Source organism: Mus caroli, chromosome 3 (assembly GCF_900094665.2).
Source record: "Mus caroli chromosome 3, CAROLI_EIJ_v1.1, whole genome shotgun sequence".
In the NCBI taxonomy this organism is placed as follows: domain Eukaryota; kingdom Metazoa; phylum Chordata; class Mammalia; order Rodentia; family Muridae; genus Mus; species Mus caroli.
In genome coordinates, this window is record NC_034572.1 from 22,133,585 (window position 1) to 22,147,508 (window position 13,924).

The following is a 13,924-nucleotide window of genomic DNA, read 5'->3' on the forward strand; positions in this document are numbered from 1 at the left end:
GAGAAACACCTTAAGTCTATGGCTAAAAGATAACCAAAAGAAACTTAACTTTGTAATTCTGATAACTCATAGTGTAGACTTAGCATGAGAAACACTTTAAGTCTATGGGATAAAGACAATTAAAGGAAACTCAAAATTTTGATGATAGTTGATCATATAGTTTAGCGTGAGAAACACCTTAAGTCTATGGCTAAAAGATAACCAAAAGAAACTTAACTTTGTAATTCTGATAACTCATAGTGTAGACTTAGCATGAGAAACACTTTAAGTCTATGGTTAGAAGATAACCAAGGAAAATTAAAGTTTAAACTTGTGATTTTAAAAGTGGATTGGATAAGTGGAATGTTTTATTAAGGATAGGCTAATTTATAAGAACTTACTTGGCTAATGTTAGGATAGTGGCATAACAAGGGGAGGAAATATGAAGCATTTAGTCACTGGAAACTGAGTAAGTAGCAGAAGGTTACATCTGTGGAAGGTTATATCTGAACTTATGAATTCTTTATCGTGAAGCCTGTGAGCAAGGCAAACCTGTCTGTCTTTTTTATAAGAGACATGGTAGTCTTAATTAGTTAATAATTGACTATGAGCTAATAAAGTGGTAGATTACCTTGGGGTAAGGAGCTAGAGGTCCATTTTCTAGCTGTCAAGCTGCAGTTAGCTTAGCTGTCAATGTAGTCAGAAATCTTGGAGGAATAAAGTATAATCTAGATTTTATATATTAATTAAAATGACACTGGTTGGTCTATCGTCCACTACCTTTTTTCCAGGTCTTGTGGTCTCCATGGCAACCGAGACAGAGTCAGTCTGGCCATCAGTCCCAGAAGTCAAGAAGTTTTTTTCTATGGAGTAGAAATGTGGCAGAAATGACTCACCTTGTTTAGGCAATATGAGGCATATAACTCTCTGGGTATCCTCTGTTTGTCCATGATCTAGGCCAAGCCCTGGCAGCGGACAAGGCAATGGAGCAGTGTTTCTCAGTGGTTACCATACCACAATCCAGGCAGTCTTGTCACTGTGCCCATACCTTCTCAGAGACCTTGGGGGGGGGGGGTCACTTTTAGACTTTGGAAATCTCTCAGAATAAGTTTAAACAGGTAACATAATTAGCAGATTTTGACAAGATTGAGAGCCAGTACCTCTTAAACATATCTGAATTGGTAATCTGTATTTGTTTAATTACTTGTACTGGATTGTATCTGGCAAACAAAGAGTATTGTATTGGTTAGAGTTTTACTGCTGTGAACAGACAGCATGACCAAGGCAAATCTTATAAAACCAACATTTAATTGGGGCTGGCTTACAGGTTCAGTCAGAAGTTCTGTCCATTATCATCAAGGTGAGAGCATGGCAGTATCCAGGCAGGCATGGTGCAGGCAGAGCTGAGAGTTCTTTATCTTCATCCAAAGGCTGCTAGAGGAAGACTGACTTCCAGGCAACTGGGGTGAGAGTCTTAAGCCCATACCCACAGTGACACACCTACTCCAACCAGGTCACACCTATTCCAACAAGGCTACACCTCCAAATGGTGCCACTCCCTGGTCCAAGAATATACAAACCATCACAAGTATATTATAACTTAATAACAATAATATCAGTTGTTGAGGGAAATATTTAAAATGTGGCACCATCCCGCACTGTACCCAGCTACTCTCTGCTTCGGCAGACTCGCCACCTCTAGGCTAGCCCCATGCAGTGACCAATCGAGGTTCTCTTGCTGCAAATTCTGCTCACATTCCCAGCCATTCACCACTGTGGTCAGCGGTCCCAAATCCCAGTAACCCAGTAAAATCAGAACTCTCGCTTATAATTAACCAGTCATATATATATATGTATCAATAAATTCTCAATTCATAAGATGTCCACACAATTTACTCAGAGCCAATTGATATAGATATAAATTGCCCACCTAGATAAGACAAATTGTCCTATAATTATCCATCCCTTATAAGATATTCATAGCTACCTGTGGCTATTTAAAGCCACGTGGAATCTGGATCGTCTTCTTCTCCCTCCATCTTCCTTCCTTCTCTCCCTGTCTCTTTCTGTCTTCTCCTTCTCCCCCAAACTTTTCAGCTCCACCTTCCCTTCCATTACCCAATCACCAGCTCTAGCCTTTATTTTACACGTTAAGGTGGAGAGAAGGTTCACAAGAAGACACATGAGTATGTGATTCACTCCTTGTCCGCAACCCCTCCTGGGAAAGCAGAATTAGCACCAAAATATGAACAGCACCAGGACTATCCACAATATCACTAAGAAAAACAAGGCTAAACGTATATTTAAGACATTGATCCTTAACTTCAGGCAGTGACCCTTAACCTTTCTACTGTTGTAAATCTTCAAATTAACATTAAAAGTATTATTAACCAAGGCAGAATAGAAATCAGAGACCCTAAACTAGGCTGTTCCAAGGTGAGAATGCAGTAAGGTGGTAACTACCCATAACAAAGATGGTGCTGAAGCTATAGCTAGCCATGTAATGGCTCTTCACTAAGATGGCATTAAAGAAACCATATAGGAAAACCTTATCTGCCCACAACAAAGATGGCAGACAGTCACGAGACTGTCCCCAACCAAGCTGGCACTGAAGCTACAGCTCCACCTGGAGGAAAGTCAGCTGTTTATTATATCTTAGAATGGCAGAAGCAGCTGTGTAACAAAAGATAAAAACAAAGAATGAGATAAACATAAAGAGACAAGTGGAGTGGCAGGTCTGGCTGTACACTGGGATCCCTTCTCCTGTCACACCTGGCTTAGAGCTGGTGCTAACTAAAGTGGAAAGAAAAGAGCTGGTAGTGGTGGTGGCAGGCAGGCAGGCAGGAGGCAGGACACCACAGAGCAGCTCAGGTGGCAGGGCTGGGGGACTGGGGGAGGGGCAGAAAGCGGAGAGCAAAAGCTAGCCACAATGGCAGAGTCAAGGTGGGAGGAAACCAGGAGCAGAGAGCAAAACTATAAAGCATCAAGAGAATGGGATGGTGGAGGAAAGCCTACAGAGAAATCTTCCCATTTTTTGGATCACTGGCGAGAGTTGTAAAAGGTTTTGGATGTTTGTTTGTTTGTTTGTTTGTTTGTTTGTTTGTTTAAGTTCCCTTAAGTGAACATGTAAAGTTATTGCTTTGTGGATATCAGGGCCAAATTTAGCCTGTAAATTTGGAAGCCTTTTAGACCAGGAGGCATCCCTGCAGGGTTTCTGGGAGTAGCATCAAAGACATACCCTTTCTGGGTGAAAGTAGAAGTTATTAATTACCCCTACCAGTGTCCTGAGGATAAATTAATAACCAGAAAATGGTAGCAGCTGAGCCAGGCAGGTGCCCTGAGTGACAGCAGGAGAACAGTTCACCTAGGCCTAGGATTTCACAGCAGCAAGAAAGGAACTGCCTCAGAGGAGAGAGGAAAATCTCACCCAAAGGAAAATGCCCTAGGACCAAGGGTCAGTGAGAAGGCCAGTCATGACTGTGAATGCCTCCATCCCCAAGGACACCACAGAGTGGCTGGAGCTCAACAGCTCTCTCCTGGGACCAGGGCGATGATTACACTAGCCAGTGGGGAGAGGGGAGAGTTTATTAATTGGTGTTTAGGTCGGTAGGTCTAGTGAGCGATCAGATATGGCTGGAATTCCATGTGGCGGTGGGAGATGTGAACTTGCAAATTTTTAAATCCAAGTCTCATGGCACCAGTGTTGTTTTATAAAAAGAGCAAGGTATGGTGAGGTGGAAGGTGTTCTTTGGTGGGCCCATGCTGAGACATCCCTTTCCCCTAAGGTTCCAGCTGTATACCCAGTACAGTATAAAATAGAATTTATTTAGAGCATATGAGAAGGGGAGTAGAGAAGGGAGTAGCAACAGAGAGAGAGAGAGAGAGAGAGAGAGAGAGAGAGAGAGAGAGAGAAGCAGCCAGCCAGGAACACATGAAGAAATAGAGGGAGGGGAAAGAGAAGAGAGGGAAAGAAGTCAGGGAGAGAAGAGAGAGAGAGAAGGGGCAGAGAGAGAAAAGCAAAGAGAGCAAGAGATTAAGAGAGAGAGAGGAGAGGACAAACAGCCCCTTTTATAGGAAGCCAAGCCTGCCTGGCTTGTTGCCAGGGAACTGTTGGTCAGCGTCTAGAAGGAATGCTAACAAGAATAACCCTGATCTGATCTCCAGACTAAGTCATCATTGTGTGCTTAGCTGCAAATGGAACAGCCGCACTGACTCCTTCAAGCTCAGAGCTCCTCACAGAAGAGGGGTCAGCAAGGATGGATGAGTAGGAGAACAGGAGCAGTGCTATAAAGCTCTCTCTATCTTCTGATCACAGCATGACTATGGCACTCATGAACTCAACAGCAGCAATGGTTACCTGCAAAAGGTCTACCCAAGGACAAGCCAACAACATCGGGAACATTCCAGCAGGCTGCATGAATCTAACTTGATTGCCGCCTTAGTCTGGGTTTCTATATTGCTGTGAAGAGACACCATGACCAAGGCAATTCTCATAGGAGAAAACTATGGGTTTCACTGGAGCTGACTTCCCACAGTTTCAGAGATTTAGTCCATTATCGTCATGATGGGGAGTACAGCAGCATGCAGGGAAACATGGTACTGGAGAGGAAGCTGAGATTTCTACATCTGGACCTGCAGCAGAAAGGCAGGGAGCCTGGACCTGATATGGGCTTTAGAAACCTCAAAGCCCACCCCCCAGTAACACACTTCATCCAACAAGGCCACACCTCCTAATACTTCTCAAATAGTGTCACCCCTGATGACTAAGCATTCAAATATATGAGCTTATGGGGGCCATTTTTATTCAAACCATCACAATGAGTTATGAGAGACAGAGAGGGGAAGGGGGATGGGGAGAGAGGGAGGGGAGGGGGGAGAGGGGGAGGGAGAGGGAGCAGAGGGAACATGAAAGTGATAAGGACATATCCTCTGGGAGAGTATGAAGAGGCAGCTTAGGGTGTATAGGATCAAGACCCTCTACACATGTCTATTAAATTGTAATTGAATAAATAAAAATTAAGACTAAGTGTTTGAAGTACTAGGAGTTAAGATTTTAGCAAGTGAATTTGAAGGGTGACAATCTATATGAATTTATGTTGAACCTCATCATAGTAGTATTTGTGTGTGAATTACAAGGTCCTAAGAGGGAGAGAGCTATGTACATCAGTTGGTAGAGTGCTTGCAGGAAGCCCTAGGTTAGATCCCCTACATGGACAAGGTCACTGGGTCTGTTGGCTATGTGGTAAGTTTGAGGCCATTCTGGCCCATGTATGTGTGTGTGTGTACATACATATATAATTTATGTATGTATACATATATACATATACACATATATGTACATATATATATATACACAAACAAAAATCAATTACCTGATGACAATTTATTTATTTATTTTGATTGAACTAATTTTTTTATTATATTCAACACAATATATATATTTTATGCCAGTCATAAAAATGGTGGACATGTTATTAAATAAACATAAATAAAATCTGTTTGTTTGTTTGCTTTGCTTTGCTTTTAGTAAAGCTTTAAAATCTTGGCTCTTACTGTGGTACAAATGCAAAATAAGAACAAGTTTTAGACATTGGAGTTCATTGTAATAAAGCTGTACTTCAATGTCCCTCACATCACCAAAGGATTTTACCTCCATAGTAGCTGAGGTAAAAGTTGACAGTTCTGCTGTGCCAAGGAATGAATTGTAGGCACGATTATTTGGCTACATATTTCCTACTATGGTCAAAGCCATTTGACTTGAGCAGTTGTTGTCATTCTCAGCCCACAGAGAACAGGTTACATTCATTTAAGAAATGATGTATGTATTAAGATGTTCTATCTATGAAGTCATTCATCAACTGTTTCAGTGAACAATGGTTCTGCTTGGAGGGTGGCACAGATATTAGGTGAGGCTAAGATTCTGGTTCATTGACTGTGATGATTTTGAAAAGCATTTATCTCAGAAAAAGAATAACTTATAAGGTCCTCTTCCTCAAAATTGATACAATCATTATAAATATCAAGCAAAAAATTCAGTCTCACTCTTTGTTGTTCTTTTACAAGCCACCTCCCAAATTAATTGTCTGCATTTCTTTTGACTGTATAAATAGTTTTGAAATATGTAAGCTGTTCTGAAAACCATAGTATAGTGTAAAAACATCAAATAAGCAATCCTACTAATAGAGAGGCTGAGATAGGAGAAGCATGATTTCAAGACCATTATGTGGCACACAGCAAGACACTGTCACATACAAATAAGCAGAAAGTGTATATGGATTTGTATCATATTGAACCTATTTCTCCCATTACCAAATTAGAGAGACCTCAGGATGACAGCCGGCAAATTTCTAATTCCTCATATTTTTGAATTCCAATTGATTAGGCTATGTTGGTAATATTTATTTTCATATTAAGGGATATTAAGGAAAAGTGATTGTTACTTCCTGTTAATTTTCTTGTTAGAGGTAGAATTATGTTTGTGTGGGTTTGTTGAAAGATTGCTTTCTTGCTTCTTCTAGGGTGGAGTTTCACTCCTTGTGTTGGTGTTTTCCATCTAATATCCTTTGTAGGGCTGGATTTGTGGAAAGATATTGTGTAAATTCAGTCTCGTCATGGAATACCTTGGTTTGTCCACTTACTGTAATTGAGAGTTTTGCTGGGAATGGTAGCCTGGGCTGGCATTTGTGTTCTCTTTGTGTCTGTATGATATTTTCCCAGGATCTTCTAGCCTTCACAGTCTCTAGTGAGAAGTCTGGTGTAATTCTGATAGGTCTGCCTTTATATGTTACTTGATCTTTTTCCCTTACTGCTTATAATATTCTTTCTTTATTTAGTGCATTTGCTGTTCTGATTATTATGTGATGGGAGGAATTTCTTTTCTGGTCAAGTCTACTTGGAGTTCTGTAGGCTTCTTGTATATTCATGGGCATCTCTTTCTCTAGGTTAGGGAAGTTTTCTTCTATAATTTTGTTGAAGATATTTACTGGCCCTTTAAGCTGGTAATCTTCACTCTTTTCTATACCTATTATGCTTAAGTTTGGTCTTCTCATTGTGTCCTGTATTTCCCAGATATTTTGAGTTAGGAGCTTTTTGCTTTTTGCATTTTCTTTAACTGTTGTGTCAATGTTTTCTATGGTATCTTCTGCACCAGAGATTCACTCTTCTATCTCTTGTATTCTGTTGGTGATGCTTGTATCTATGACACTTGATCTCTTTCCTTGATTTTCTAACTCCAGGGTTTTTTCCGTTTGTGATTTCTTTATTGTCTCTAGTTACATTTTAGATAGTGGATGGTTTTGTTCAATTCCTTCACTTGTTTCATTGTGTTTTCCTGTAATTCCTTAAGGGATCTTTTTGTGTTTCCTCTTTAAGGGCTTCTAGCTGTTTACCTGTATTCTCCTATATTTCTTTAAGGGAGTTATTTATGTCTTTCTTAAAGTCCTCTGTCATAATCATGAGAAGTGATTTTAGATCTGAATCTTGCTTTTCCAGTGAGATGGTGTATCCAGGACTTGCTATGGTGGGAGAATTGGGTTCTGATGATGCCAAGTAACCTTGGTTTCTGTTGCTTATGTTCTTATGCTTGCTTCCCACCATCTTGTTACCTCCAGTGCCTCCTGCCCTGGCTATATCTGACTGGAGCCTGTCCTTCCTGAGATCCTAGGTGTGTCAGAGCTCCTGGAAGTCAAGCTGTCTCTGGAACCCTGAGAGCCTGGTGTGACCAAGCTCTTGAGATCCTGGAATCATGTTAGAGCACCTGGGAGTGGTGCTTCCTCTGGGTGTTGTGGGACTGGCTGAGGAGTTTGCGCCCTAGGTCTGCTCAGGACACCGGCCCAGACTGGAAGGAACCCATGCCACTGGTCTGGCAGAATCCCTGTGTGCCTGGGTCCCACTGGTCCCAGTAACCCCAGATGTTGGGACAGATGTTGTGTCCTCCTCACCTCTGATCCTCCTGATGACAATTTCTTAACTCTTCAGTATGACTGCTAACCAATACCCACAGAGGAAAGGAGAGTCTGCCCTCTACCTGAGAACTTCAGTTATCATACATCTAAAATTCTCTACAAACACTATCTACCCCTCATCCATATCACTGCAATGTCAAGTTAGCATTGGCATACACAGGCATAAAGAAATGCTACCTGCCCATCTTGCAAATGGAAAAATTGGTCTCACAGTGCCCAAGCAGCCTAACACTTTTAAGCAAATAGATGATGTATCAAAAAGAGAGTAAAAAAGCCCATGCCCCCACACCAGCTTATTCTCTCACTTTATCACCCCATGTATTTCTTTGTGTTTCATTTCCCTAAGGGCTTTATAGAAATTTCTATCATTTGCAATCTGTTCTTAGTTATATGAATCTATTTTCCCTTGAACCAGCATTTTTTTTTCTTTGACTTAAAAGAGAAAAATAAGAACCCAGCTTTACCAAAACATACTGCAGCTCTTCTGTCCTTCAGAAAGAATAGAAGCAAAAATTGACTTAACTTTCCTGCATACTGTGTCGTTGATAAAATGTTGTGAGCTAAGAGAATGACCCCACCTCTGAAAGTGTATGTGTATATCCTTAGAACCAGAATACCCAGATCTAATGTGAGTTCAGGTCAAGAAATGGTATGACTGGGTGTGACCTTGGAAATATCTGGGACACCCTTCTCATAATACAAAATGTCAATAAAACTTGAAGCTCAGGAAGGACACATGGCTTCCCCCGGTGGCACTGAGCAAGGGCATAACAAGCCAAGCCAAGTTCTGTTGAGTCATCCCTGGTGCAGTTTGAAGCATGCCAAGTGCTCCTCATTCTTACTGGCTTGGCTTGGCTTGCCAGCCTGGAAACTAGATAACAGTGATGGAGTGATGGGCTGTGGACATGGTCTCTGTTTATCTGACAAGGGAAAAGAAGGCCTCCTGTTGTACTGAATACCTGTATCTGTTGAACCACCGGAGGAAAAAAAAAATCACTGTGTTCTGCATCTGTTCAACTCCCTTCCTAGAAAGTGAGGGACTACTGGGGGTAGTCATATTCTAGGTTCTGGGAATAAGGATAATATAGAATTTAGTTTCACAAAACAGATATCTAAATCTTCATAAGTTGTAGAGTAAAAATATGTAACATTGGGGCAGAGATACGAGTTAAGAGCACTTACTTCTCTTGAAAAAGACAGGGTTTGTGTCCCATGACCCACATTCTGACTCATAACCATCTTTAATACCAGCTGTTGGGGATCTGATACCCTCTTCTGGCCTCTGAGAGCACCAGGGACACCCATGAGGTATATACATACGTGGAAGCAAAACATTGATACACATAAAATAAATCTAAAACTTTTTTTAAAACAATTTGTAATATTCAGAGATGAGTGAATTGCTGTGAGAATCTATTACTAATGCCCAACCTGGGCTGGGTGATAGAGGAAGACTGCAGAGGCATTGGCATTTAACCATAAATGCAAAGACAGTACAGTCTCACAGAGGGAAGAGATGTGTCACAGGCCTAAAGCAGATGGAGTGGTGTGAGACAGCTGGAAGGGCAGTGGGAAGAGGTCCGCTGGGATCTGTGTGGGCCGCATGGAATCCATTTAAAGTATTCTAACCAAGACAGACTTGGCCAGATTTATTTTAAAGCCAAGCCATTACTGTGGAGTCAATGTGAGATTGACAGAAACAGCCTCACAAGACAGGCCAGGTGGGAGGGACACACGAGTGCTCCAGCTAGACCACTTGAATCTGTTCTCCTACACTCTACCTTGCATGCAGACTTGGCTTGCATTTTCCTTTCTTTTCTTTTCTTTGGTTTTGCTCCACTTTGTTTTTCTCTTTCTAAGAGAGGAACTCCTAGCTTGTAGCCCAAGCTAACTTTCAACTCAAAATCCTCCTGGCTCAAATTCCCAAGTACTACGACTACTGATATATGCAAGACCCATGCAATACTTAGATATCTTTGTCCTTTTTTTTTTTAATGAAAATAAACCCACTTTGTTACTGCTGTTACAATTGCCCAAAACAAACTGAAAGCAACACTCCTTTTTAAATGATTTTTCTTTCTTATTGGAGAGGGCTTGTTTTCATGGAAGTATGTTTCTCAGTTCAAATTGTATTTGAGTCGATTGGGAACATTGTAACTGGAGGGATGTTAACAATGATACATTGTCAGTGCAAATGACAGGGAGGTGTCACCAACTCAGCTAGCAAAAGACCAGTAGTTTCAGCCATTGAGTCCAAGTTGATTATTTAATGACTACTAGCTCGTTACTACTGGTGGTTTTGTTGTTTTTACTCACTAATTACCTGGAAAGTGGCTAGTGTAGAATATAGGGAATACATAAAATAATGGCCTGACTGAAGGAGATTTTGATGATTCCTCAAGGACAAGACATCACAAATGTCAATGTGCCTTTGGAGACGTTTACCTACCATAACTATAGAAAGGTTCTCGGAAAGAATTGCTTTGCATAAATAAGTTATCTGTTTTCTTAAGGAACACGGTTGAAGTTTATATCACCTGGAGTGATGTGTCCTTAGTATACATAGCATGCAGACGAGCATGCTCGGCCATTTATTACGCTTGCTTTGACAATCCGAATTATCTTTTAGATATAGCCCTGAATGATAAATCAGATGGTTTAAGAGCAGGACTCAAAATTGGAAAATTGAAGTTCTAAGTGCTTTTATCTTAAGTAGATGGTACCTTGAATGGTAAATGTGCCAGCTCTGAGCTAAGTTAATGACAATGGGCTCTGTAGTGAGTGACTAATATAATGTGCAAGTTCTGGAAGGCAAGGCTAAGTATGAATTGTATCTATTGACTCTCATGAGAGCCCAATTCAGCATATGTGGAAATTTTTATCCTATAGTTCTTCAGGCAAACATTATGAAATATATCCAGCCAGCTTCGACTGGATAACTGCAGATTTTCACTGAAAAAGACTAATAATTTTTCTTCTCTGGAGAATTATTCTGGGTGTCGTTTCACACTCTTCCTTTGTATGTGTAGTGTCGGTTGGCTGTTTTATTGTTTGTTTGGTTTTTGTTGTTGTTTTGTTTTTGTTTGGTTGGTTTTTAAGAAAATGCACTTACTTTCAAATTTCTCCTTAGATTTCAAGGAGCAATGGCTCCTGCCACGCCAGTGTGGAATATCCACTTTCCCCCTGTGTGGCCAGGATCCTATTACAGAAATGTTAGACTTGCCAGTTTTCCTCTGAGAGGCCAGATACATTTTCTCTTTTGGTTTTCATGAAGGAGCTAGAGAAAACTGCCATGGTTACATTTTTACCATGCATTCTTTTGAAATCCCTGGATTCATTGACCGCCAGACACACCATGGAAGCAATGAGCCTCTCTATCCCCACCGTGTTAGAAGCAGCAGCTCCTACAGTATAAAGCACGGGAGTCAGAAAGAGAAACCTCTGTTTTCCTTACATCCAACCTCCCTGTGCTTGAACAGGGCCTGCAGTTGTGACTGAACTACAAATTCTTCATTTTCATGACCCCAGGGCTCGGTGCTGGTTACTTTTATCACTGCTGTAACCAAACACCTAAAAAAAAAAAAAAAAAAAAAAGCAATTGTTGGCAGAGGTTTCTATTTTTGGTGTATGATTTAAGAAAGGATGAAGTCTGTCATGCCCGGGAAGGCCAGGGTGCAGGAGCAGGAAGCAGCTCTCACTCTGGATCTGTCCTTGGGAAGCAGAGATCAGAGGGAAGCCAAACCTCGAAGCTCCCACTGTGTGACCCACTCCCTTTACTGAGGCTCCACATCTTAAATGTCCCACAACCTTGCAAAAGAGCACCAATGGCTGGGGCCAGGGTTCAAATATGAGGGCCTCTGGAGTCATCTCACATTCAAATGAGAACACCCAAGAAACCACCACCACCAACAACAACAACAACAACAAACCCTCTTTGGTTATTTCTTCTAGGTCGGACGAATAGAAGACTTCCTGTACCAACTAGAAGACAACTTCTTAAAAACTAAGAAAGTCAGAACCGCTCGAAGGCAGAAGACAAAGATGAAGAGACTTCAAACTGTACAGCAAAACTAGACACTAGGGAGCAGGCTGCCTGAAGTGTCTGGAGAAGTTGGGGTCTGTAGCCTCTGGGTAACAAAGGCTGTCACCAAAGGCCTCAGATGGCACCCTCTTGGCAAAGACAGTCTACACTTCATTACTTTCAACTGGTAGCAATAAATGTTCTTAACTTGTTGGACTTATGCTCAAATTCTTCTTGTTTAAAGAGCTCGTGTAATAACCACTGTTGCCTCCTCCTTCTTCCAGACTTGACTCAGGCATGCTATGTCTACCAAGGATGCACATGTTCATGTGTGCTTCTGAGAAGATAGTCACATGTCTCATGCAGATAAGTGTCCCTTTAAAATGACAAAGCTGATAGTATACGTTCTCCACCCTATGTTGTTCAGCTGATACTATCAGTTCTCTCATCGAGAGCTCCATTCCTTTCTCTGGAGATTTCATGTTGCATTTTACCCAATCTTTAGGTAAACCATAAATTCATGTATTTGGCATGAGGGTGAATCAGAAGCCATCTCAGGCGATCCCAACTAATGCCCATAAGAGCATTCAGAAACAGGGATAATAGGAGGGACTCCGACAGAAAGCAACATAAACAGTTACGTGCAATTTATAAATACTAAGACTAATAAATTAGGGTTTACAGTACCTCCAAAGCAAGAATATGGCCAGTACTGAGCACTTCTTGATGCAATGAAATGGTGAAGGAGCAGATTAAGTGAGAGCCTGCTCTTAACGTATGGGAGGTTTATGTAGTCATCGTAGTTCAAGACATAAATATTGAAATGGGCCGGTTGGGACTTCAGGTTCTCTGGGCATGGTCTGTTCAACTCCTACTTTTATCAAATAGCTCCCTTTCCTCCCCATCCCACAGAGACCACATCTCACTGCCAGCCTCTCACACATTAGTGACTTAATTAACTACAAGCAATTAAGGACCACGAACTTTAAGATGCTCCTTTTTATCGCTCAGCTCATACCAGAACATTTCCTTTCTAAAAGCACTGCGAAACTATTTCCTTTTATGAACAGGAGCTGAATGGGAGAGGCTTAGCCTTCCATCTGGCTGATGTTAATGCCTCTGACCACACTAAGTACAGCCTCGGGACACCCCCAGGACACCCCAAGTTCTCAGCACAAAGGAGACATGTTTACTCCTGGGGAGGGAGCAGACAGCAGGGAATAAGAGACAAAGACAGGAGGTAGAGGGTGAGGGGGAAGGGTAAGGAAATGAGGGAGAGGAAGGAGGGAAATTTGCCTTGGGGTGGGGGTGATGGACAAAGGACTGCCTGCCTCTGGATAGAGAGAAGTCAGATGTAGTACATAGGAAAATGACTATTTATAAAGGTACGAGGAGGTCGGATTGCAGGATTTCAATCCTTTGATAGCTGGACCTTGGAAGTCAGCCTCAGGAGGATGAAGTGGCCAATGGGAAAAGCCTTTGGTGGCTACGTTTAGGAATGTAATCTAAATGTATGTATGGAGACAAAGGGAATGGGGGAGAAGGGCAAGGCCTGCCAGAGCCATGCCCGCCATACTGACCGGAGTCTCTTCACCACTGCCCAGGAATTACACATTAGGGTGGAGGAGGCAGAGGAACTCTCCCCGTGGGCAAGCAGTGGGACCAGAATTTGCATCTCCAGCATCCCCTGTAAGGAACTGGCTGTGAGGTCAGGAGTGAGGAGCTAGAGACAGGATAGAAAGCAATTTAAGAAGACATTGTCAATCTTTGACCTCTACATGCAGACAGTGCACACACACATGAACACACACATGCGTACACACATACACACTCATACAAAAATTGAAAGACAAAGTTTAACTATGGACCTGGAGGGCATCATCTTGAGTGAAGTAACACAATCACAAAAGAACTCACACAATATGTATTCACTGATAAGTGGATATTAGCCCAAAACTTA

General features: G+C 41.7%; 1 protein-coding gene across 1 annotated transcript in view; it reads left to right on the forward strand.

The window, feature by feature from the left end:
* The window catches only part of Spata16 (spermatogenesis associated 16), a 306,178-nt gene extending 293,991 nt beyond the window's left edge, over nt 1-12,187 (forward strand). The window contains exon 11 of the mRNA XM_021158236.1: nt 11,895-12,187. Coding sequence (XP_021013895.1) covers nt 11,895-12,017 — 123 coding nt within the window. The 3' untranslated portion in view covers nt 12,018-12,187. The remainder of the gene's footprint in view (nt 1-11,894) is intronic.
* Nucleotides 12,188-13,924: the final 1,737 nt, after the last annotated feature.